Source organism: Mizuhopecten yessoensis, unplaced genomic scaffold (assembly GCF_002113885.1).
Source record: "Mizuhopecten yessoensis strain PY_sf001 unplaced genomic scaffold, ASM211388v2 scaffold6135_1, whole genome shotgun sequence".
NCBI lineage: Eukaryota > Metazoa > Mollusca > Bivalvia > Pectinida > Pectinidae > Mizuhopecten > Mizuhopecten yessoensis.
This window is the reverse complement of record NW_018406397.1, coordinates 35367-59964: the sequence shown is the minus strand read 5'-3', so window position 1 is coordinate 59964 and position 24598 is coordinate 35367. Positions and strand designations below refer to the sequence as shown.

The 24598-nt window shown below is 36.4% G+C and overlaps 1 protein-coding gene across 1 annotated transcript; it reads left to right on the top strand.

Annotated features, from left to right (window-relative positions):
* Positions 1–7720: 7720 nt before the first annotated feature.
* On the top strand, positions 7721–22751 carry LOC110451527 (E3 ubiquitin-protein ligase XIAP-like). Its single transcript, XM_021499596.1, has 6 exons — positions 7721–7840; positions 9482–9593; positions 14903–15124; positions 15298–15461; positions 17080–17146; positions 18816–22751. The coding sequence occupies exons 2-6, from the start codon at positions 9515–9517 to the stop codon at positions 19010–19012; spliced, it is 729 nt and encodes a 242-aa protein (XP_021355271.1). The 5' UTR covers positions 7721–7840; positions 9482–9514; the 3' UTR covers positions 19013–22751.
* The last annotated feature ends 1847 nt before the right edge of the window (positions 22752–24598 follow it).

The window sequence follows — 24598 nt, the reverse complement described above, 5'->3', positions numbered from 1 at the left end:
AGGGGCGGGGCCCAATAGGGGAAATAGAGGATTTTTTTTCTCCTGCTATACAAGTGAAGGGATTTTAACCAAATGCAGTCTGAAGCATGATTAGGGACAAAAGAATCAATTTTGTATAAACTGAGGTGTGTGGGCCTCCTTCTAAGGGCAGATGGGTGGGGCCCATTAGGGGAAATAGAGGAAAACATCAAATATCCTTCTCCTTTTGTACCGATGAAGGGATTTTGACCAAATTTGGTCTGGAGCATCATTGGCCAAAGGGTTCTCAGTTTTGTATGAACGGAGGGTATGGTCCCCCTGGGGGCAGAGGGACGGGGCCAAATAGGGGAAAATAGGTAAATCTTTAAAAATCTTCTCCTCAACCAATTGAAGGATTTTGACCAAATTTGTCCTAGAGCATCTTTGGACAAAGGAGACTCAAGTTTGTATAAACGGAGGGTGTGGGCCTTCTGGCGGCATAGGAGCGGGGCCCAATAGGGGAAATAGAGGATTTTTTTTCTCCTACTATACAAGTGAAGGGATTTAAACCAAATGCAGTCTGAAGCATGCTTAGGGAGAAAAGAATCAATTTTGTTTAAACTGAGGTGTGTGGATTCCCCTTCTTTGGGGCAGATTAGTGGGGCCCATTAGGGGAAATAGAGGAAAACATTAAAGATCCTTCTCCTTCTGTACCGTTGAAGGGATTTTAACCTAACCAAACTTGTTTTAGAGAATCTTTGGGCAAAGGGAATTGAATATTTATAAATGGAAGATGCAACTTTGTTACTTGTACTCCTTTGATAAACCTGAATGGTACTCAGCAGGTTTTAAATTGAAAAATAAAATACCAGGTGAGCTATTCAGGCCCCTGGGCCTCTTGTTTTGTTTTGTTTTTATCATATTCCATATTGACCAAAATCAAATGTTCTACTAGGGATTTCAGAATGATGTATAAGTGCTGAAGGCTACATTGACAGGTGCAATGTGATGTTTGTGGTGGAGTGCAATAAGAGTGTCTATAAAATATATTTGCATTACAATAGCATTCCTGAGGTGGTACAAATTTTAAGGTACATGTATATGCACCATTTCATTAAGATGTATAACTTTCCATTATAAAGTATGGTACATGTTCTACATCTTTAATGAATTTAGGTAATGGAGGGGCATGAAGTCAAAGGGCCAAAATTCTTCACAGGTACGTTCTTTGGTCTGAGTTTGTTGCATGGCTGTCTTCAATACTACTAGTGTTAAAGTAGTTTTGTACCATATTTTAATCGATATATTTTTAGGTTGGTGGACCAAGTGTTTTAGATAAGATGGTCAAAATTCCAGTGATAAATACTATTTATATTTGTAAAGTGTTTTTATGAAATTGAACTTGTTTTAGTACGCAGTATGTTTATAATACACTCATTAAGTAACATTTTAGTCAATCAAATTTTTCAGTGTAGGAGTGGCTTAAAATACCGGAATAAAAAAAGAAAAAAAAATCAATTACCTGTAACTGATCAGGATCGGGTTATCTCAGTCTCGGGCTAAGATTCTGTAACATCCCATTTTGTTACAGAATCTTAACCCTCGACTGAGATAACCCGATCTCGCTCAGTTACAGGTAATAGATTTCATTAATTTATGTATTATAATGGGTCAGTTAACTTGCGTTTTTGTAAAACGTGTGTCTTTAAAGTATTTCAATGTAAATTGTTAGTGATATCTAGTGATGTATTTATATCAGCTACATGTACATGTCAAATGAAACTGTTGCTAAAAATGTTAGTAAATGCCTTAATTGAAACATTTGATATGGTTAACATGTACTGTTGTGTCTTGTATATCTAGGGATGCATGTTTTACAAAACATTGGTAACACGCAATTGTGTGTTAATTGATTGTTAATAACTGCTGAACACGTGTCTGTAGAAAGCGAAAATACTTAAAAACCCCCACAATAAAACCAGAAAAGATAACTTCCATTCAAAACATTGACTTTTACCAGGAAAAGTTGTAAAAGAGTGTTAGAACATGTGTTTGAAACTTTTTATATTTACCTTGCTGGATGAAAATGATATTCTAAATTGTCTATTGCTGTTACTTATATTTTGGTTGAACAAACTGATAATAATGCTATTAAAATTTGCAACAAAAACAAACTTTTTTGTTTCTGTACTTGTGTTTGATGTCACAGTTACAATTTCGAGCATATTTTATCCAAAAGATGATATGATATGCTGTCACTACATATTATAAAATACAAAATGACTAAACCAATTTCACTACTCTTTTGGAAATACAGTTTGCATGTTGCTAAGCTGACCAGGAATATGTTAATAATAAATACTATTGACAATAACGTAAAAGTAAAATTAATCTGAAAAACATAAAGAACTAAGGGTGACCGGAATAGTTCACATGTATATCAATATTAAGCATCCCTGTCCCACTGCAATGCAGTTTTTCTCTATAAACAGTAGTCTCCCCTTAACTTCTGTTTGGATAAAATTTTCGCACATTTGGGCTAGTACACTACTGTTGCAATCTGTTAAAGCAATAGTAATTCAATCTGAAGTCTAGATGTTGGAATCTTGAGGTTTGCTCTGCTGAATTATTAACTCTTTTTTTTTTAATTCTTATTTACCAATTGTTTCATTTCATCTTTATATTTTTGTCTTAAAAAAACTGCAGTGGATGGTTTATTTTTAGAAATGATTTTTGAATGATATAGTCATGCCGAATAAAAGAGTTTTCAAATACTTAGTTACACTTTTTGGCAGTGGTAAGGGTAGCCAAAGTTTCCTCTGGCCCTGACACCAGACTTAGACATTTTGACAGATAGATGTCTGGTACCAAACATCTATCTTGTCAAAATGTGTAAGTCTAAGGTGTCTGGGCCAGAGGAAACTCAGGCTATGGTACGGGAATCCATAATTGATTTTCTAAATAAAAAAGGGGACATAACTGGCACTTAAACGACTAATGTCATACTTCACCACATATAAATTATACTCCCTTCAAATGCATAAACCAAATATTGAGCTGAAGTACACGAACATGCATATTCACATGTCATTGCAATAAATACCGTCTAGGCAAAATAGAATTAAACTTGATGTAAAAAAATAATGATTTATACAACGAATATTTTTTGGAGAAGACCCCATCTTCAATCAAAGACGATCTCATTGTCTGTCTTTTCATTACCGTACCATACACAATATGTTCAGCATATATGTCCATTTGTGTCATGACAAATATTAAAAAAAATGGTACCGAGATTAGTATGACATGCGATAGAGTGACAAACATTAATTGAAAAGTTTCCTGTTTTTTAGCTCACTTGGTCCGAAGGACCATGGTGAGCTTATGCCATACTGCAGCATCCGGTGTCCGGCGTCCGTCCGTCAACTTTTCCTTTAAAACGCTACTAGTCATGAACGACTGAGCAGATTTGGACCAAATTTGGTCAGAAGCATCCTTGTGGGAAGGGGAACAAATTTTGTATAAATGATGGGTGTGGCCCCCCTTGGGGCTGAGGGGCGGGACCCAATAGGGGAAATATAGCAAATTCTTTAAAATCCTTCTTCTTCTGTAGGAATAAAAGGATTTGTTCCATATTTGGTGTGAAGCATCCTTGGGTGAAGGGAAATCAATTTTGTATAAACCGTGGGTCTGGCCTTCCAGGGGCCTGAGGGGCGAAGCCAAATAGGGGAAACATAGCAAATTCTTTAAAATCCTTCTTATTCTGTAGGAATGAAAGGATTTGGTCCTTTTTTGGTCTGAAGCATTCTTGGGTGAAGGGGAACCAATTTTGTATAAACCATGGGTCTGGCCCCCTAGGGGCCTGAGGGGCGGGGCCCAATAGGGGAAACATAGCAAAATATTCTTTAAAATCATTCTTATTCTGTAGGAATGAAAGAATTTGGTTTGTATTTGGTCTGAAGCATTCTTGGGTAAATGGGAACTAATTTTGTATAAATGGTGGGTGTTGTCTCCCAGAAGGAAGCAAAAATACTTTTAATTATTAGAAGGTCTTCAGGTACTTTGTCAAAAGTGTGAATTTCATTACCCCTAGGCTTCAGGTTTATACATTATATAAGAAAATGATACTTATTTGGAATTATGACCTTAAGATAACAGTTTGTTACTATGAAACACAGGAGCTGATCATGAGGACAGGCCCTAAAGTGTTCAAATTGTCTTAAATATCCACAATCTTTTCAGACCCAGATATGCTGGTAACAAATACTCTTTATATACAGATGAAAGGGTTTAAATGTGGTTTATCAAAACGTAGAATTTTTAGCCCACCACCATCTGATGGTGGGCTATTCAAATCTCCCTGCGTCCGTGGTCCATGGTCCGTCCATTGTCCGTTATCCGTCCTTAAACAATTCTTGTTATCAGTATTTCTCAAGAAGTACCAGAGGGATCTTTCTCAAATTTTAAATGTAGGTTCCCCTTTATCCCTCATTGTGCATGTTATATTTTGAGACTGATCATAAAAACAAAATGGATAAAAAGAAGAACTAAACAGATCTTTCTCATATTGCAGATTCTATTTCTTTCACATTAAGTACTGTACTAGTTAATATGTGAAATGACAAACTCACTTTGAAGGTTGACTTTCATACACATCAGATCAAAAGTTACCTCAAGTTGCATTTACTGTTAACATGACTCGATCAAACAGATACGAGGAAAGAAGAGAAAAGATCGAACTGACAAAGAACTAATGAAGATGGTACAAAGGTGGGCGCCAAGATCCCTCTGGGATCTCTTGTATTACTCTCGTACTTCATGCTGCCTCTTGGGATGAGGTGAAATCTACTGTAGTTTTTATGTCACCTGAGCTTTGCTCAATTGACCTATTCTGATCGCATTCCGTCAATCGTCGTGCGTAAACTTTTTACATTTGCAACTTCTTCTCAAGAACCAGGACATGGATTTTTTTAAACTTGGCCAGAATGATCCTTGGTAGATGAGGCTACAAAATTGTAAAATTGGGATTCCTACCCCAACTCTAGGGGCCAGGGGGGGGGGGGGGGCCCAAAGGCAAAATTAACCAATTTTCATGGCGCAGCGTCCGTCGTCCGTCCGTCCTTTAAAACGTTACTTGTCCTGCACGGCCCAGTAGATTTAGACTAAATTTGGTCAGAAGCATCTTTGGGGGAAGGGGAACAAAGTTTGTATAAATGGTGGTTGTGGCCCAATAGGGGAAACATGGCAAATTATTCTTTAAAATCCTTCGTCTTCTTTAGGAATGAAAGGATTTGTTCCATAGTTGGTCAGAAGCATCCTTGGGTGAAGAGGAGCCGATTTTGTATAAACCGCGGGTCTGCTCCCCCAGGGGCCAGAGGGGCAGGGCCCAATAGGGGTAACATGGCAAATTATTCTTTAAAATCCTTCTTCTTGTTTAGGAATGAAAGGATTGGGGCCATATTTGGTCAGGAGCATCCTTGGGGGAAGATGAACCGATTTTGTATAAACCGCGGGTCTGCTCCCCCAGGGGCCAGAGGGGCAGGGCCCAATAGGGGCAACATGGCTAATTATTCTTTAAAATCCTTCTTATTCTGTAGGAATGAAAGGATTGGGGCCATATTTGGTCAGGAGCATCCTTGGGGGAAGAGGAACCGATTTTGTATAAACCGTGGGTCTGCTCCCCCAGGGGCCTGAGGGGCAGGGCCCAATAGGGGAAACATGGCAAATTATTCTTTAAAATCCTTCTTCTTCTTTAGGAATGAAAGGATTTGGTCCATATTTGGTGTGGAGCATCCTTTGGTGAAGGGAAACCAATTTTGTATAATCAGTGGGTGTTACCCCCATGGGGGCTGAGGGGCGGGGCCCAATAGGGGAAATATAGCAAATTCTTAAAAATCTTTCTCCTTCTGTAGGAATGAAAGGATTTGTTCCATATTTGGTCAGAAGCATCCTTGGGGGAAGAGGAACCGATTTTGTATAAACCGTGGGTCTGGTCCCCCAGGGGCCTGAGAAGCAGGGCCCAATAGGGGAAACATGGCAAATTATTCTTTAAAATCCTTCTTCTTTAGGAATGAAAGGATTTGGTCCATATTTGGTGTGGAGCATCCTTGGGTAAAGGGGAACCAATTTTGTATAATCAGTGGGTGTTGCCCCCGTTGGACCTGAGGGCAGGGCCCAATAGGTGAAATAGAAGTAAAACCCCTATAATCCTTCTTCTACCATAGGGATTAAGGGATTTTATCCTAATTTAGTCTGAAGCATCCTTGGGCAAATGGGACTCAATTTCGTATAAACAGCGAGTGTGGCCCCCATTGGGGGAAGAAGGGAGGGGCCCAATAGAGGAAACATAGCAAATTCTTCAAATACCTTCTTCTTCTGTACAAATGACAGGATTTTGTCCAAATTTGGTATGAAGCATCCTTGGGTGAAGGGGAACCAATTTTGTATAAATGGTGTGTAAGCAGTCGGTGTGCGGCAGAAAGGCGGGGCCCAATAGGAGAAATAGAGGTAAAACCTTTCAAATCCTTCTTCGACCATCAGGATTAAGGGATTTTATCCTTATTTAGTCTGGAGCATCCTTGGGCCAAGGGGTCTCAATTTTGTAAAAATGGTGGGTATGACCCCCACTAGGGGCATAGGGATAGGACTCTGTTTGAAGTTTGTTCTCGCGATATCTCAAGTACTGGATGGATCTTTCTGAAATTTCATATGTTCTTACAGCACCTACCATGGAGTGCTATATCTTTACTTCATACTGATTATTTTAAACATATTCAGGTGAGCGATACAGACCCTCTGGGCCTCTTGTTCAAAAATCTTCTTCTGCAGACTCAGAGGTACTTCAGTCAATTTCTCTTCATCTCTTCATCGCGTCGCCGCGTGGATGAAACAAGGTGACTATTTTGATAATTTGATGTACATAAGAAGATTGACAGGCTTTGAAGTCGGGAGTTGCTCCTCTGTTATCTCCAAAATCAGTTATTAGCACAACGATTGATACGTTTTTAGCTCACCTGGTCCGAAGGACCAAGGTGAGCTAATGCCATACCTCAGCGTCCGTCGTCCGTCCTGCGTCCATCGTCCGTCAACTTTACAATACTAGTCATGACCCACTGAGCGGATTTTAACAAAATGGTGGGTCTGGCTCCCCAGGGGCCTGAGGGGCGGGGCCAAATAGGGGAAATATAGCAAATTATTCTTTAAAATCCTTCTTCTTCTGTAGGAATGAAAGGATTTGGTCCATATTTGGTCAGAAGCATCCTTGGGGGAAGGGGAACAAAGTTTGTATAAATGGTGGGTCTGGCCCCCCTGGGGGCTGAGGATCGGGGCCCAATAGGGCAAATATAGCAAATTCTTTAAAATCCTTCTTCTTCTGTAGGAATGAAAGGATTTGGTCCATATTTAACTTGCGGTCATTGACTAAATAAAAAACAGGCACTTTAAATGTTTCATTTTGTTTTGTTTTTTGAGGCAGTTTGTGAAGCTCTTAAAAGAATGTGCAGTTTTAATATTAGTATCAAGCTCATTCCATAATCTTAAAGTAGAAGGTATGAACGAGTGAAGATTGTAAACGGAAATTAGGAATGGAATAGTTCTCAGAGTTTCTCAAATTATAAGGAGTTAAAGTAACTACTAGTGGCGGGAGAAGGTCAGTTAGGTAAGAGGAAGTCATATTGTTGTGAATTTTGTAGAAATGTTGAAGTTTGCGGCGGGTGCGACTTCCCAACCAGTTTCGAAGTAAAGAGACGCTCTACTAGCAAAAGATGGCAGGCCGGTGACAATACGCGCTGCTTCTAACTGGAGTTTTTCAAGCTTATTTGCATCGGCAGTTGTACAACCGTCCCAAACTTCGCAACAGTATTCAAGCAGAGGGAGTATAAAAGTAAGATAAATTTTGTTTAATGTCTTGCGATTTAAAGTATATTTTAACTTGCGGAGAATTCCTATTTGTTTCGTAACAGTTTTACAAATGTTATCAATATGGTGAGTCCATTTACAGTTAGCATCTAGGAAAATGTCTAGTTGTTTATGATGTTCAATAAAATCAATATTAACATTATCAAAAATAAGATTGACATCAAGCTCAGCATTGGTATTTGAAATTAGTAGTGCTTCAGTTGTATTGGGATTAAATTTAACAAGCTTCTAAAATATTCTAAAAATCGAACACATATCGTCGCATGTATAAGCATTTCTAAATACGTATTGCCAATCGGTGTTTTGTAACAACAAGGATAACAACATGAGAGTATTGAAAACCATAACTCATTTTACCACACAGTCTCAAATTTCAACCTGATACATCAGTCATCGACTGAAGTTCTTATTGCAGTTTTGGGCAAATACGAAAATGTAAGAGCTACCTGAAACGAGAGGCCCATGGGCCTTAACGGTCACCTGATATATTTATACAGAGAGTTGATTTTGTTTTTAACATGAACAGAAATGTTATTCAAAGTGACAAAAAAACCCAATAAAACCACCTTATTCAATATCTAGCATACAGATTTCAGACTAAAAAGTATTTGAAATTAGCACCTCTGATTCTAAACAAGGAAAATTAAGAAATTTTAGCACACTGACTCATTTGAGCCCCACCCTACAGCCCTTGGGGATAGGGCTGGCTCAAAATTTTCAAAGTATCAAACTGTCAACTCAAGGTTATAATTCCAATCAAGTTAATAACATGTAATATTCAAAGTATCATTTGCCATTATAAACCATAATAAATTTTGCCCCCCCCTCCTTCCCAGGGGGTAAACGTGAGACCCTAGGGTCATAAACCTTAAGACCCTTCCATCTATGAAGAGTATTTGATTCTACCATATCTGGGTCTTGAGAAGAAGATTTTTGAAATTTTAGTCAATTTGACCCTTTTTGGCCCCGCCCCTCAGGCCCCTGGGGGCTTGGGACTAAACTGGCCACTTTTTTTGTGTTGACCTTTGTCCATGGAAGGTCCCTGCAAAATTTCATTGAAATTGGTTCCTGGGTTTTGGAGAAGAAGTCTCAGGTGACCTAAAAACCGCATTCTCGACAATAAACCATATATACAACATCAGATCTCTAACTTTACCCGCGTCTAGATATTTAACTGTGATCTCGCTCACGCTCTATCCGCTATGATGTGTTGATCATGGCAAATTGATTGGTTGTGACAAACCACGTGACTATAACGTCTCATAATAATATTATTGAATGAACGCCAGCCAAAAAGGACGTCGCCTGTACATGAGTGTCATCCAACACTCGCCGGTTTTTTGTGTTCACGACAAAGACACAGACTAATATCCTTGTTGTTGGTAAGTGATTGGTGGAAGTGAGGCTTTGTCTTCGCTATGTAACATTTTATCTCTTCTGCATTCATATGGCATAATTTTAACTTTTGTTCTTCTGGTCGGCACGTGTCTTCCGCAAGCAAAGTCATACTTATATTATCAGCGTTGTTAACGAAATAGATATCGAACCTCTCTCCCGGCTAAATTACCTACGAATAAGGATAACTGTTACATGTTTTTATGTTCAGAACCCAGACCAATCGGTAGTCATAACTGTCAACATGAGGGGACTTTTATATGCAGTAACTATTTTTGGACGACCTACTTCCGCTTACAGTACGATGCGTGCTACTACGAGGGGTGAGAACATATATATATTAATTGTCTTCTCAACTGGATAGAGATATTCACATTTAGCCACGGATAGCCAGCGCGTTTTTAACCGGAAGTTATAGTCATTTTATGTAATGCTCTTAATATTAAATGCCAAGTGAGGTGCGATCAAATATTACATTGGCTCACAAGGAAACCATATGTGTCCTTGCTTTTGTGAATCTTATCTGGTTTTGAAGAAAATGTGATAGGAAAAAAAGATCATTCTCTATCTTGTGCAGAAGGAAAGGAAATCTCACAACACTGTAGATATTCGGGAAAGTCAAATCCTCGTCTGAAACAGCCTTTGTCAGACTGTCAACAATCGTCTTCCCCGCTGCCCTGCCCTCTGGGTAGGGAAAGTAGTCTTCTTGTGCGTTACTTCATAGAATATCGCAGTATGCAAGTATATGATTTCAGTTAAATTGCATGTCCAAGACATTGGCATTTAAGAATAACCGTGCCATGCTATTATTAATTTATTGTTTGCTTTTTTTCGTTAAAATTGAATTCAGTGTTGTCGTCTTTCTGCTATCCACGTGGTTTCCTACGCTTGACCTTGTCTTATGAATAAACATCAATGTATCATGACCTGCAATCCCAGCCATTGGTTGGTTGGAACAACCGCATGACTGCGCCCCTTCCATAATATTGTGGAATGGGTTACCAAAGTCGTTCACGTATCCGTGCACCCGTAAAATAACATCGTCTTTAATTGTTGTTGTCAGAACAGACACCGAGCAACCTCCCTACTGTTTGCAAGTGTTTGTTGATGATGTCGTCTCGAGAATACTGTTTAAGTGCATTGATAGATTATTTTCACTGGTTCTGTTCAACAAGTGGCTTTCGTACTCCATGGACATATTAATACTGATACCATACTAATATATTTTATAAGCAGTGATAACTGTATAGCCAAGTAACTTGCAATCCGACTGTGAAGTTACCGATACATATGAATGTGAACATTTATGTTTAGTATACCGATTCATCATCGGTTAATTTTGTTTGTAATTGCTGTCTCGATATTGGTCCTTACTAAGTTACTTATGTATATTTATTACTGTTTTTGGTGGACCTGTATACGTCATTATAATGCGTGTTTTAGGGCGCCGCTATTGCAATGAGTAAGCTGTTAGTAAACACAGCCATGCCTGTGAGAATATTCAAGGCCTATGATCAGCTAACCATCCTGACTGCCTTTGTTATACATTTCACAGCCGATTACTGTGCCGTGTGAATTGTGTACTTACAGTATATCCAACCACAATGACCTGTCATGCTGACCTTCGATTACCATATTGATTAATGGCGAGTTGATTATCAGAAACGGATTAGGTAGATCCTTGTGACTTATGCATGCAAGTGTTTTGTCAATACTACAAACGAGTAATGTGTATATTCGAACCAGTCGTAGTATCTAAACGGTATTGATCGTTGGGCATATTAAAGATGTTGAACAACTGTTTTTTTTTTTTAAATTAGTGTCATCGGTGTGGTTCATTGCACACAATATACAATAATGTTATCAAGGGCCCAGTCTCAGTAAGCTTACCTCTATCAACAAAGGAATAATTAATACAATATTTTTTCAAATATTTAGATTGTATGGGCTTTCTTGTCATTTTTTTTAAAATTTAGAATTAATTGCATATGTGATGGACTATGAAAGGTATCCCTTGTTTAACATTGCATTGATCCTTAAGCTGATAAGATTACTGACTACCGATCTCCGCACGTGTACTCGATACACCTGCACATCATTGAGCAGGTGGGCATACCTACAACATTACCCTTCTAATCCATGGATGTCAGATTGGATATTCTTTTGTTTTCCTTGCCAGAACGAAAGCCTTAGAGTTGGGATGAGGCACAGGTGTCTGTTGACTATGTGAACTGTTACGTCAACAGCGCATTTGTAAATTCCTACACAGCCGTCCCATGCATAAACATGAAGATACAAGACCACTGATCCGCAAATCTAGTCATTGATTTGCTGGAAAAAACATCACGTGACTACATCATTTGCATTATATTGATGAGTGAATTGCCCAAGCTTTTCTCGTTCCCCGTGTCACTATTAAATTTCACCGGCTTCTTGTGTTCAGACCATTGGCACGGAACAAGGATATCTTTGCTATTGGTAAGTGAATGTTGGATTTGAGGAGCCTTAATTGTCTTCTCGGTGATACCTTCCGTTATTCTGTGTTTTATTTAATATTTTAACGGGTGCTGTTATGAGTTTTGTTCAGCCGGACCTTTTATTCTGCATGAATGAAGTCCCACAAATACAATAATCTTCCAGTTGTAACTTCATAGAGATGGTACTTACAATCTGGCCATGTGGTTATCGATTGAAGTGAATGTTTGGTTCTATGCTGAAAACCCTGACCAACCATCAGTTGGTCATGTTTGTAATTACTCTTTACACGAGCGGATTCCGTACGTAAAATATTACTATTTTGTGACGACGTTCGTTACTATTTTTGGATGACCTAAATACCCTATGTGTACTAATCTGAAAGTGCAGCTATTTCAATGTTTGTACACACAGCTATGACCGTGAAGATACTGCAGGCCTTTGACAAGCTAACTACATGTATACAGCCGTTAGTGTACCATGTAATTTTATCAAACACAAAGCTCTAGGTTTACGAGTTCTTTCAGATATAAGTTCCACGTTGGGTTGTTCTTAAAGAACGAGTAAACTATGTGTATAACTTATTTGTATCATAGATGTGACATGTATCTTTCATCGAGAAAAATGCTCATTTTACTGCATTGTAAATTAGGCATGACCTAGCGTGAAACCCAACTGATATTTTCATCATGATTTGATTGATATACATATAACGGACCGCCTACTGCAGTCTGATTGGCTGTTGGTTTCGGATATCCAAAAATATTAGCCATCAAAATTTGTCATGCATGCCTACTTATTCGATTGTCATCATTTTACATCAAGCAGCAGTTTACGTCAGTGGAAATCTAGTGAAACATCTCTTCTCTATAATCATGTAGGTTAGCATTATATTTATAGATAAAGATATGACACATCTATGATACAATGCACTATATTATATACATATACATTGTATACTTAAAGTACTTGTATCAATATGTCAGAGGCTGATTTACTTTAATAAACTAGATCTTTAAACTTTAAATCTTTATAGAATGCATTTATTGAATATTCCAAATCAATTCAATAAAGGAATTGTCTTTGGTTTGAGGGTTTCAAACACTTTTCCTCTTATGTTTCCAAATCATCTATAATCGTCACTGAAGATAAATTCCTGTCCACATTTTCCTCCTTTTCAATCATTTCCATATTAGACATCATTGACACCTTCCCCCTCGTTATACCTTTAACAGCGTGTCACGCTTCGTTTGTGTTTATTTCTTCATATAAACTTGTCCAGCTGCTATCTGTACGTAATAGAAAAGAGCTGTGTAATCTAGGAAAGTATCTGCAATCAAGTTGGTTAGAACGGTCTAGATTCCAACCTTAGGTTATTGTGTTTTTTCTCACACTGACTGATAACATTTGAGTACTTGTTTATTACCAGGTTTACACATACTGTTTTGTCCATCCCCTGATCACTACACCACTGTATACAAATTGTATGCCTGTTTTGTTTTTGTAATTAACATATTCTTTATTGAGCCCCGGTTGATTTTATGCTAAGAAAATGTTGTCACCTCATCTGTTTTCCGATAACCACAGTACACTTAGGTGATTTAATTTTACAAGAGCTGTCCATCTTCCGATAATTTATTTATCTTGTACTTTATAATAATTTAAAAAATTATACTGTCCATTTACAGGTACTATATATAAATGCGATGTACAAGATTATGCTTCATTCATGATGTTATAATTATTTGGTATTTCATATTACTGATGTATCAATTATACGTTGCTGTGTATCCGTAAGGCTTCAAGTTGAATAAACAAAACAACAATTTCTGGTGGACGTTCTCTCGACTATATAGGCAATTTATAACCCCGTATTCCGATACTCGTCCCGAACTATTAAGGCCATGGTTAGCTTCACAACTTGTATAAACTTATATTGAACACTTTTTTATCAGTATTACATTTCTTTTAAAATATCTATATATAGTTTATTAATCTGAAATTATCAGAAAGTGCACTTGAAAATGCTCAAACGAATCTACTCGATCCTTGAATGAACGTTCCATAATACTACAGATGCTGAGGTATTCCACACAGGTATGCCCTCCCAGGTACTATGTATTTTTTAGCACTCTGACTGATTACTAGTTCTTTGGCATACACAACTAATAAACATAATCTGTGATAATATATATATATATATTTATGTCCAATTTGCAAAATGTGATATACATGTAATGCCCTAAAACTCTTTATCAGATTTACCTGTGACCTGTGTGCATTTTATCGATGTTGTATATCTTGAACAGTGTTTATAAATATAAAACACTTGTATTATTTATAACTTGTAAGCGCAACTCCTCCTTCACCGAGTGTTGGATTATTTTGTAACTATAAACAGTGAAAGAACATCGTATGTAGATGTGCATGAAGAAAGAAATTGGCGTTTGGACCATTTTCTTGATTTGTTGTACTTTAAACTTTCTGCTCCAGAAGTACTTTGAGCGAAACTCCTTCTCAACAGTTTGTTTGAACTTGTATGCAATTTGGCATCTTTAAAGTAGACCATATGCCAATGTGCACGAAGGAAAGAATTTGTGATTCGACTATTCTTCTATTACGGCCCAAGAAACATTGCAAGGGGTATAGCTTTGTGGGGTTAAGGATCCCTATACCTCTTACAAAAACTGCAACTTATGAATTAGGAAGGTGTTTTTTACCGGCTTGAAATAACTTATTAAGAAAAAACAAATACCTTGCAAAACTTTTATGAAAACTAGAAAGATGATATATACTTATATGTATTGTAGTGTTCTAAGAGTAAATAATTACGTGACCTGACTGGGATACGAACCCCGGGCTTACGATCACTTTACGATCTCTCTAAACAACTAAGCTAGATGATCAAGGGTAGCCACATGGCTCTGTGCCACTATAGTTATATTAAAAAGGCAAACTTTCAGGGAAGGTTACCTTACATTTAGACAAGTACAGTGTAATTCTTACATGTACATGTACGTGTTTTGCCTGTGGTGGGACAGTGATCCTTAAACGCATAACTATAGAGAATTTCTTGTTTTGTACTCAACTTCTCAATAAACTGATGTCTTATAACATAAAGATACTTAATTTTACAGTTTATGTCAATGTTTTGCAGAATTGAAGAATTTCCTAACCAGCAGTATGCAGACCAACAACACACATGCCGCTAGCACTGTACATGTTGTGCAAGGCAGTCCACCTACAACTGGCTCATCTCCACCGGATGACAAAGATTACCAAATTCAACAATGTAGGGAATCGTTTATGAATTGGTCACCTGCAGCTGATGGACCTCTGGATTTTGACGCCATGGCTACAGCAGGATGGTATTATATAGGTATACAGATTATTTTAATACTTATACATAAAAGTGCTTTGAAGTTAATTGGGAAATTTTTCCTCCAAGATTTGAGTAAAATTGTCAAACATAATGTAAGAAATGTATGTGCAATGCATGGAATTTATGTTGATAACTCTGCTATCGGGTAACTTGTGCTGTATTTTTAAAAGGAGATGGGCATGTTAAATCCTATTGCTGCGGGATTAACATGGGGTGGAAGGTGACAGATGATCCCTGGACACAGCATGCCCTTCATGGGCCTGAATGTTCGTTTCTTAAACAACAGAAGGGCCAATCTTATATTGACAGAGTCCAAGCTGCTGCTGTTCCATCGGTAGGTGCAAGAGTAATGTATTCAAATAGTTAGGAATAATCAGTAATTAATGTTTTTATCTAAAGAGGGTATTATTTGTTACGAGTAATAAGGTCCCAATGAACGTGTCGTAACAATAATCATTGATGAATATCAAAGGCACTTTTGATGTAGTGATACATAGTAGTGAATAGAGTGTAAACATTGCAGTGGAAATAACATGCTGGGCCAAAAATGGTCTGTAGAACTCATTTTAACAGTAAATGTGACTTGATCAGCATGGGAATCTAATGTTATGTTTTATTTCCTTACATGACACATTGAGATATGATGGATATGCTGTAGAACATTCCTGCGGTCAAAATAAGATTTCTTTCATAAATTGGTCAAAGACGTAATATCAACAGTGAAATCCAAAAGTGACTTGGTACGAATGTATGTTAATAGGTTGGGTCAAAGAAGTAGTTACAACATCGCAGACAATATTAGGTTGTCAAATTTCTGGAGGAAAAAACCCGGAACAGTTACATAACACAAGAACAAAATAAAATGAATTAATGGGCCAGATTATATTCAGAGTCTACTTCAGTATGCATCAATGTAATTCAATTCTTAAATAAGAAAGATTGTTTAGCTCACCTGGCCCGAATGGCTAAGTGAGCTAATGCCGTGGTGCGGCGTCCGTCGTGCGTCTGTCGTCCATCGTGCGTTGTGCGTCGTCCGGCGTCAGTATTTTACTTTAAACAACTTCTCTTTAATAACCAAAAGGCTTAGGGTGATGATATTTGGCCAGTAGTATGCTAGGATGAAGGGCTACCAAGTTTTGTCAAATGAATGACCTTATATTTTCAAGGTCACAAGAATCAAATATGTTCAAAATCTTTAAACAACTTCTGAATAACCAAAACTCTCAGGATGATCATATTTGGCCTGTTACATGATGGAATGAAGGGCTACGAAGTTTTTCAAATGAATGACCTAGAATTATATTCAAAGTCACAGGGGTCAAATATGTTAAAATCTTTAAACGACTTCTTCTTAATACTTAAAAAGCCAACGATAATGGTATTTGGCTAGTAGCGTGCTAGGATGAAGGGCTTCCAAGTTTGTTTAAATTAATGTTCTTGAATTACATTCAAGGTCACAGGGGTCAATTGTCTTAAACACATCTTTATATTACTTCTTCTGAATAACCCAATGCCCAGGGTGATGATATTTGGCCAGTAGCATGCTGAGTGAGGGGCTACCAAGTTTGTTCAAACGAATGACCGTTACCCATATTCAAGGTCACATGGTCAAATATGTTAAAACCATTATACAATTTCTGAATAACAAAAATGCCTAGGATGATGATATTTGACGATTATTCAAGTGTGACAGATGACTACTTTCATGGGGAAAGGTAGTACTACTTGTATGTGTATGACGTCATCAAAATATGCTTTTATTTTCTACTTGATAGACTGTAAACACAAGCAATGAAGAGGCGTATTACAATGTTTTTTTAAAATATGAAATGATTTAAAAGATATTTAAAATAGTAATCCCCTGTGCTAGTGTAAGTGGCAGTCTTTGACTTGCATCGGGGACAATTTTCTTTTAAGAAACTGGTATGTAAATATTTGTGTTTTATTTGCAGAATGAAGGCGGTGAACCTGCAGAGTTGGAACAGCCTGATTTCCCAATGAGTCCTCAGGATGAAGCAGGTAGTGTTCTGTTTGGTATTTGAGTCTAATATTAGGGGGGCTACTATCCTGTAGGAATCCTGATTGTAAAACAAGATCTTGGATTTAAATAGATTATAGTATATATAGATGTTGAATATTTTACACTTTTCTTGTTTTAACTTTCCCGGTTATTTGTAGGGACTAATTATAATATAGCGGTCTCCAGTGTCCCTGTTAAAAAGTGTAACCGACAGAAAGCTTTAATTAAAAAGGACTAAAGTATCAAGTTTATCAGCGTCAGCCCAAATCTAAGACAATTGATAATATGTCATTACATCTAACTTTAAACATATATCAATACATTTCTAAGCACAAGTCTTCACAAGAACTCATCTTCACATTTTCAACTTGTGCTGTGATCACCTTTACCTGGTCAGTAGATGGTGATTTTAAATATACATATCAAAAGGCAAACTGAGTAAATCTTCAAAAAAACTATTGTTAATAATGAGGTTTTTTTTTAACTTAATTTGCTTTGAAAATTATCTGTTAAACCAAAGAAAATATAATTGTACACACGGTGCATAGAACATGTAGGTGTGACAGCAGTGGGGGCATCATATAGGGTTTCAAAATAACTGCTGCAAAAATTAGATGAGTGTGCCGTTTGTTATCTGTTCTACTGCTGGTATGATACTGTGTCGCTACTGTATCTTGGCTCTTTCTCAATCTAACTTCCTTCTGTACTGTACTAAACTTTTTTTGCATTGGTTTTCTAGAACTGTGCTTTGCTCGTTTTGTTTGATAACCCTTTCTTTCTGTTTAAACACTTTTATATTTGGCTAAAAAAATGGCAAAACATTTGGACACATTTGAAACTCCTGAGCTGTACTGTTAGCTTCGCCTGGGGAGCTCTTTCTTTCTTTTCTGTTCTTTCTTGTGTTCATTTTCAAATGTTTTGCGTTGTTTGTTGCCATGGAAACGCCTTGCTGGCAGTCTGCTTTGTGTTTAGAGTTAGTCATGTAGTGTGTGTCTGTATGTCCAAGTAGTAGCCTTCTTTAGGTGCTGAGGTAGCTTGTGATTTTTGTCTCTATGTAGGTTTCTGTCCACTTTGATCTCCATGTAGTAGGCGGGGTCAAGAGACGAGAGTTTGCCAACAAAATAGCTTCGCATTATGTAATTTGGAATGTTGTACAAACTGTACAAGTCTTGAAACAGAAAACCAGTGGCCAGCAGTCAACTCCTTAACCCGTCTTCCGGTTCTTTCTCCTGATTAGTCGAACCAAATTACTGAAGCATATATTCGTCAAACCAGACAGAATGTTCCTTCGAAAACCCTAGGTTGTACCCCCAGAGTACTACTAATATCGCAACTAAGGGTACGTGCACCTAGTAAGAGCCAAGACCACTACAGGGTCACTGCATACTACAAATTTCAGTACAAAATCGAACATAACTGTCGAAGTCGCAGACGCCGATGTTCGGCCTATACTGCATTCATAATTAATGTATGTAATTAAAATCTTAATTGTGCATTGTTCATTTATAAAACCCGTGAAACCAGGGCTCAATGAACCTGGGTAACGATAGCTAGGACTCGCTCCTACAACAAACTGACCCTAGCCGCGAACAGGACACAAGTACATAATAACCTAATACAACAAACAGATACACCAATACTGATATGTTGTGTTTATATTTTTGACAGAAATCGAGGAATTAATGGAGGAAATAAAATTCCTGAAAAAAGAAAAGAACTGCTGGATTTGCGAAGAGGAAGCTCGTATGGTTGCTTATATGCCGTGTGGACATCTGGCATGCTGCCGAATCTGTGACCTTGCACAGCTTAAATGCCCGATCTGCAAGGGACCAATCGAGCATAGGATAAATGTATATTTGTCGTAGGACATGAGAATAACCATACCTCCGTGTCTTACAGCAAGGTATATTGCTTTTTCACAGACAGCTGACCTTTAACAATGGCCATGTGAATTGCGTTTTTTCTTAATTGGTTTTTGTTAAAAATGTTTTCTCAGTTCAATATGTCGTTTTGTATCCATTTTCAATTTGTTTGTCTTATCTGTATGTGTTAAAACATTTTTTTGACATTTTTTCTTTTGTATTAAGTAGATTTTTTAGATTTTTTGTTTTTAAACTTGTCCGGATTTAGAATTATAAGACTGTTTTTTTTGACAGGAAAAAGTTTTGATCAATCTGAAATTGTGATATAATTTGAAATCCATTTTGTTTAAGTTAATAATGTTAATATTGGTTTTATTTTAATTTAGATTTTTTCTGACTATGCTCCCTATTCTATGACATATCTGGCATAGAGGTTTAAAAACATAATTTATTATTCCAATAAGAGGTCTATGTTTGAAATGTATTTCCCTTTGGCGTTGTTAAAGTTTTGAATGTGATGCATAAATGATATGTCTGTTTGTATTTATTGTTTTCCATATTGACCAAAATGTTCTAGGGGTCTTCAGAATAATGTATAAGTGCTGAAGGTTACATTGACAGGTGCGATGTGATGTGTGTGTTAGAGTGCAGTAAGAGCGTCTGATATAACATAGAGTTGTATTACAATAGCATTACCTGAGCATGTACATAACTTATTAGTGGTCGTTTTCAGGGAATAATTATTTCAAGTATTTTATTGTTATCAGATTTTACTGTCAGAGGTATTTGCACCGTTTGGGGTTAGAATATAATTATGATAATCACCAATAGTGGTACTATATCGTGGATGAATTTCCGTATTGAAACAGCTATTGTCCAGCCAGGTTGTGTCTGTCTTCAATATTTATTATGGAAAAGCTGTTAAAGAAAGTGTTAGACCATGTTTTTAAATTTTATCTTTCTACCTTGTTGGACCAATTGTGTTAGATAATATGGTTAATATTGAAACGAAATATATTGTTTATATTTGTATAATTTTTCTTGTTTAAATGGTACAACATCATTTTACTATTTATGCATAAACACTCATTCAATAACAGTGTAGTGGATGCAAATTTGCTGTCAGGTTGATACTATATACATTTAAATATGGTATGTTCTCATTTACCGTTGCTAGTGCTTTTCAACTCTACGTGATTTTGACTTTTTATTTTTTGTTATTAATATTATATCTCTACATGTTCATTTATAGGTCGGTGGAATAGGTCCGTTTCAGGGTGATCTAGGGAAATTACTATGATATCAAACTCTTATGATTTTAACTCATCAATGTCTCTAGTATGATAGAAAAAAAGTCCTGAAAGATTCCCTTCGGAGAAAAAAATTGAGGCCATTTCTAAATTTGGCCTATTTTTCACCTTTTTTCGCCAAAAATGAAGAACGAGAATATATCGGTTAGATGAAAGAAAATTCATATTTTTGATATTTTCTTTGATATTAGAGTGCTGCAAATATATTAATTTATTACACATAACTCTCTATCCTACTTTGACAAAATTAATTGGCTCTGGTATTGGCATCATATTTAAAAATCCAAAATGGCTGACAATATCCGGATGAAAAAAACCCCCAAAACATGGTACAAGCCCACTTCGGCCTGGTACAGGTATATTATGATAATATAATATATTGTAATAATATAATATATTATAACAACAAACTAACACTAATATTGCATATATAACGTGTAATCTGATATTGTGAACAAAATTGTTGGGTACATACAGAGGATACAGTTATTAACAGCAAGCATTAACAGGATGGTTAAATAATACTTTCTCCAGAGTAGCTCCTAAGCCCTGTATGCACTTTTCAATACAATAATAATAATTACAACAGGTTTATATGTGCTTTTAATACACAATATACATCTTCAGTTAAATTAAATGATGTATTGCCACATTGAACTGCTTTCAGTTGCCATTCATAGGCATGTAGCGCGCTTCATGTTGGATTTGCCTTCGTCCAGTTGGATTCCATTTTCCCCATGAATGCCAACTTAAAGCAGTTCAATACTTCTATTTACCATATTTGGAATCTGTTCATTTCATAGAAATTTCAATTAAATTTACTATTATTCAACATCTAGTTTAAATAATGTTTGTATCGTGTATGCTTTTTCAATGAATAGAACAGCCATCGCCCAGGGAGGGTCAGTGTTATCCAATGTAACAATTATGACGTCATGATAATGATGACATCAACAATCGGTCCATGGCGTTCATAGCCTATATGATTGCCAACTGAATTTGATAGGGTCACATATATAGTGGCAATGTCATACGATGGTAAATCTTATACTATGTCAGTCAAAACTGACATTTTGTACTATGAGTCGTTAAAGGATTTTAATGTGATCTATTAGTGAAATTCTAGTGATTTTGTATTGTAGTTATATCAGCAACATATGTGTCCAATATATCGGTAGCCTCTACAATAAGGTAATTCCTTTATAAAGAATGTTTGGTATGGCTATACATAAATAATAGTGTCTTGTTTCTCTAAAGGAGGTCAAGTTTTTTACAAAACCTCGAAAACAAGCTAGTAGGGACTACAGTGGAAATAAGTTTGTGACTTTACTGTGTTGTCCCAGTAAAACATGTATTGTATTGTCCATGTGATGTACTTTTATGTATTGATGCAATGTTTTACCAAATAAATCTATCTATATATCTAATTGACACGGAGTAATTGACACGGAGTAATTGCAGAATACATGTCTGTAGAAAGAGAAAGGACTTAAACTTGTTATCGTTACTTAATCCAAGACATTCCTTACTTAAAATAGGCAGTTAAAACAGCAATATGTACCGTCATTGTCTCCAAAACTTCAGTTTAATATTGATGAATTCAACCATTTTTCATAAATAGATATCATTCACTTTTCTTGGCACGTGGTTCTTTAAATAGAACGTGAAAAACTATAAGGATTATAATATAGGCTCTTAAAGAGGTTAACCTATACCTTGAAAGGGACGCTTTCGTATTTTGGTTAATATTGCTCGATAAACGATCAATATAAGCAGATAATTACATGCGGTTTTGATTTAAGTTCTTCTCCAAATTAGTTTCGGAAAAGTAAGTTTCTCAAAATGATATCAAAATAGATAGCGTTGCACGGCATGTACATTAAGAAAGTTTGTTTTCAAAATTATCATTTTAACTGTCCTTGTGACAATAATCAGCAGCCAATAGAGCCGATAGACAGTTAAATTGACATAAAAGTATAATGAAGTGAAAATTGATTACATAAAAGTACTTCTTTGAATTGCATGTCCTTGCCCGTTTTCCATGAAGTGTTCCGTTTTTGGTAATGTCTCGTGTTTTGGTACTGTCCCGTTTTGGGCACACTGACGTTACTCGAATATAATATTCCAAACTGATTGTTCTTGTTGTTGAGTATTTTATCAAACGGATTTGTGCTACTGCTGATGAAATTTGTAATAAAAAGAATTCTAATTATTACTGTATTAGTGTTTTATTTCGCTTTTCCATTCTAACCATATTTCATCCCAAAGTTTGATATTCGATACAAATAAAATATACTTTCTTTGAAATAGAGAGTCTGCAATGTTGCTAAGCTGACCAGGAATATATTTCATTTTAACAAACACTATTGACAATAATGAAAACTCGTGTCATCAAATATGTAAAAGCCTATACAAATAAAGAATGTATACCGAGATTAACTGTTTTTCTAAAAAAAAATAAAAAAAAATGGGGAGGGGGAGGTGGCACGATTCCCACTAAAATGACTGAACCATGCTACACCACGCATAAATTAAAACTGTCTCCACATTCAGAAGCAAAATATGGTTGACATTGATCTGAAGCCCACGAACATACATAATTATGCTAAGGCCATTGCCAGAATCACTGTCTATCTAAAGCACATTGAAATTTAATGTTATAGGGGAAATTTATTTTTTAGGATATTTTGGGAGAAAAAAAAATCAATAATCAAACCATTCTCCTGCCTGTCTTTCCATTTGATGGTTTGTACAAATGGTACGTGTACCGCTTTAGTTATTTGTAAAAGAAAATGCAAAAAATAATGTTTCTACGAGTTTTTTTAAATCGTATTTACGACTTAGTATCTCGTATGGCACGCATGAACCTTCCTACAATATACCATCAACGATAGAAATTAACCTTAGTATCACAAGGACATGGATCACTTTAATTTTTGTTAAATGGCGTATTTAGTAGAGTGGCTCCTCCCCCTTTTTTCCTTGCAAATAAACAAAGGAATCCAAGCCCCTGAGTTGTTGACAACGGCGTGCGTCCTATGCCTACATGTAGCTTGATGACCATACGCTATACGAATTAATGCTTTTTGTTCAGCATATTCGTCCATTTGTTTCATGGCGAATATCGAAACAAAAGAAAAGAGAAGAAAAAACCGGTACCGAGATTCGTATAACCTAATACATTGTATGTGCGAAATAGTGACAAACGCCATTAATTTAATAATTGCCTATGTTTATTTAAATTCAAATCGCCCTGCGTCCGTGGTCTGTGGTCCGCCCGTCCTTAAACAATTCTTGTAAGGGCTATTTCTCAGACTGTACTCGAGGGATCTTTCTCAATTTTCACATGAAGAATCCCAATGGTCCCTAGTTATGCATATCGTTTTTTGGGACTGATCACAAAAACAAGATGACCGACGGGCTGCCATCTCTTTAGCGCCAAGATCCCTCTGGGATCTCTTGCTATTGACTTACTGAAAATTGCATTATAACATCTCGATAGTCAAAATCTGTTACTGTGGTTTCGCTATGAGGATAAGCTAATATAAAGGAATTGGTGCAGGTAGACATAATATTTTTTGGCTTATGTTCTACGCGGTCCTATACATTTGGCATAGGAAAAAGACTTATCAGATATTTTTTTTATTTTATTTATAGACTTATTGAAAAACTCCTTTTATGTGATGAGAACTATTTTTACTCTGAAAACGAGTTTTATTAAATAGCAGATACCTTTTTCATTTAGGCGACCGATAATAAACTTAACTAGGGGGCTTTTAAATATAAAATCTTTTAAATTCTTGAAATGTTTTAAATTCAGACATTGTTAAAGATACAACATATAGACTTGCGTTTAATCGTAATAACCTTCTTATTATAAATTCCATTGATACAAAATTTAATTATCTACTAAAAACATTTGCTTGTAATATATTTGCGTGATGGACAAATTTTCCTAAATTGTACAATTCCTTCGTATTTACAGATGATAGAAATAGAATAATTTAAAGACGGAGGGATTTATTCGATAAAAGGGCTTAATATATTTGAATTTTAGATCGTTATACAAGGGCAATTTTAAAATGAAATGATATTCGTCCTCGATGTCATTAACACAAGCATACCGATTCAGTTCGGAGCTGACGTGAAACATTTCTGTGTCTGCCCGATTCGATAAGAAAACAATGCGAAGACAAACGTTATCTAACGAAAGCCTTTTCATAATTAGCAGGAATTAAAGTGTAGTTTTGAAATGACTATGACATGTGTCCATTCGAGC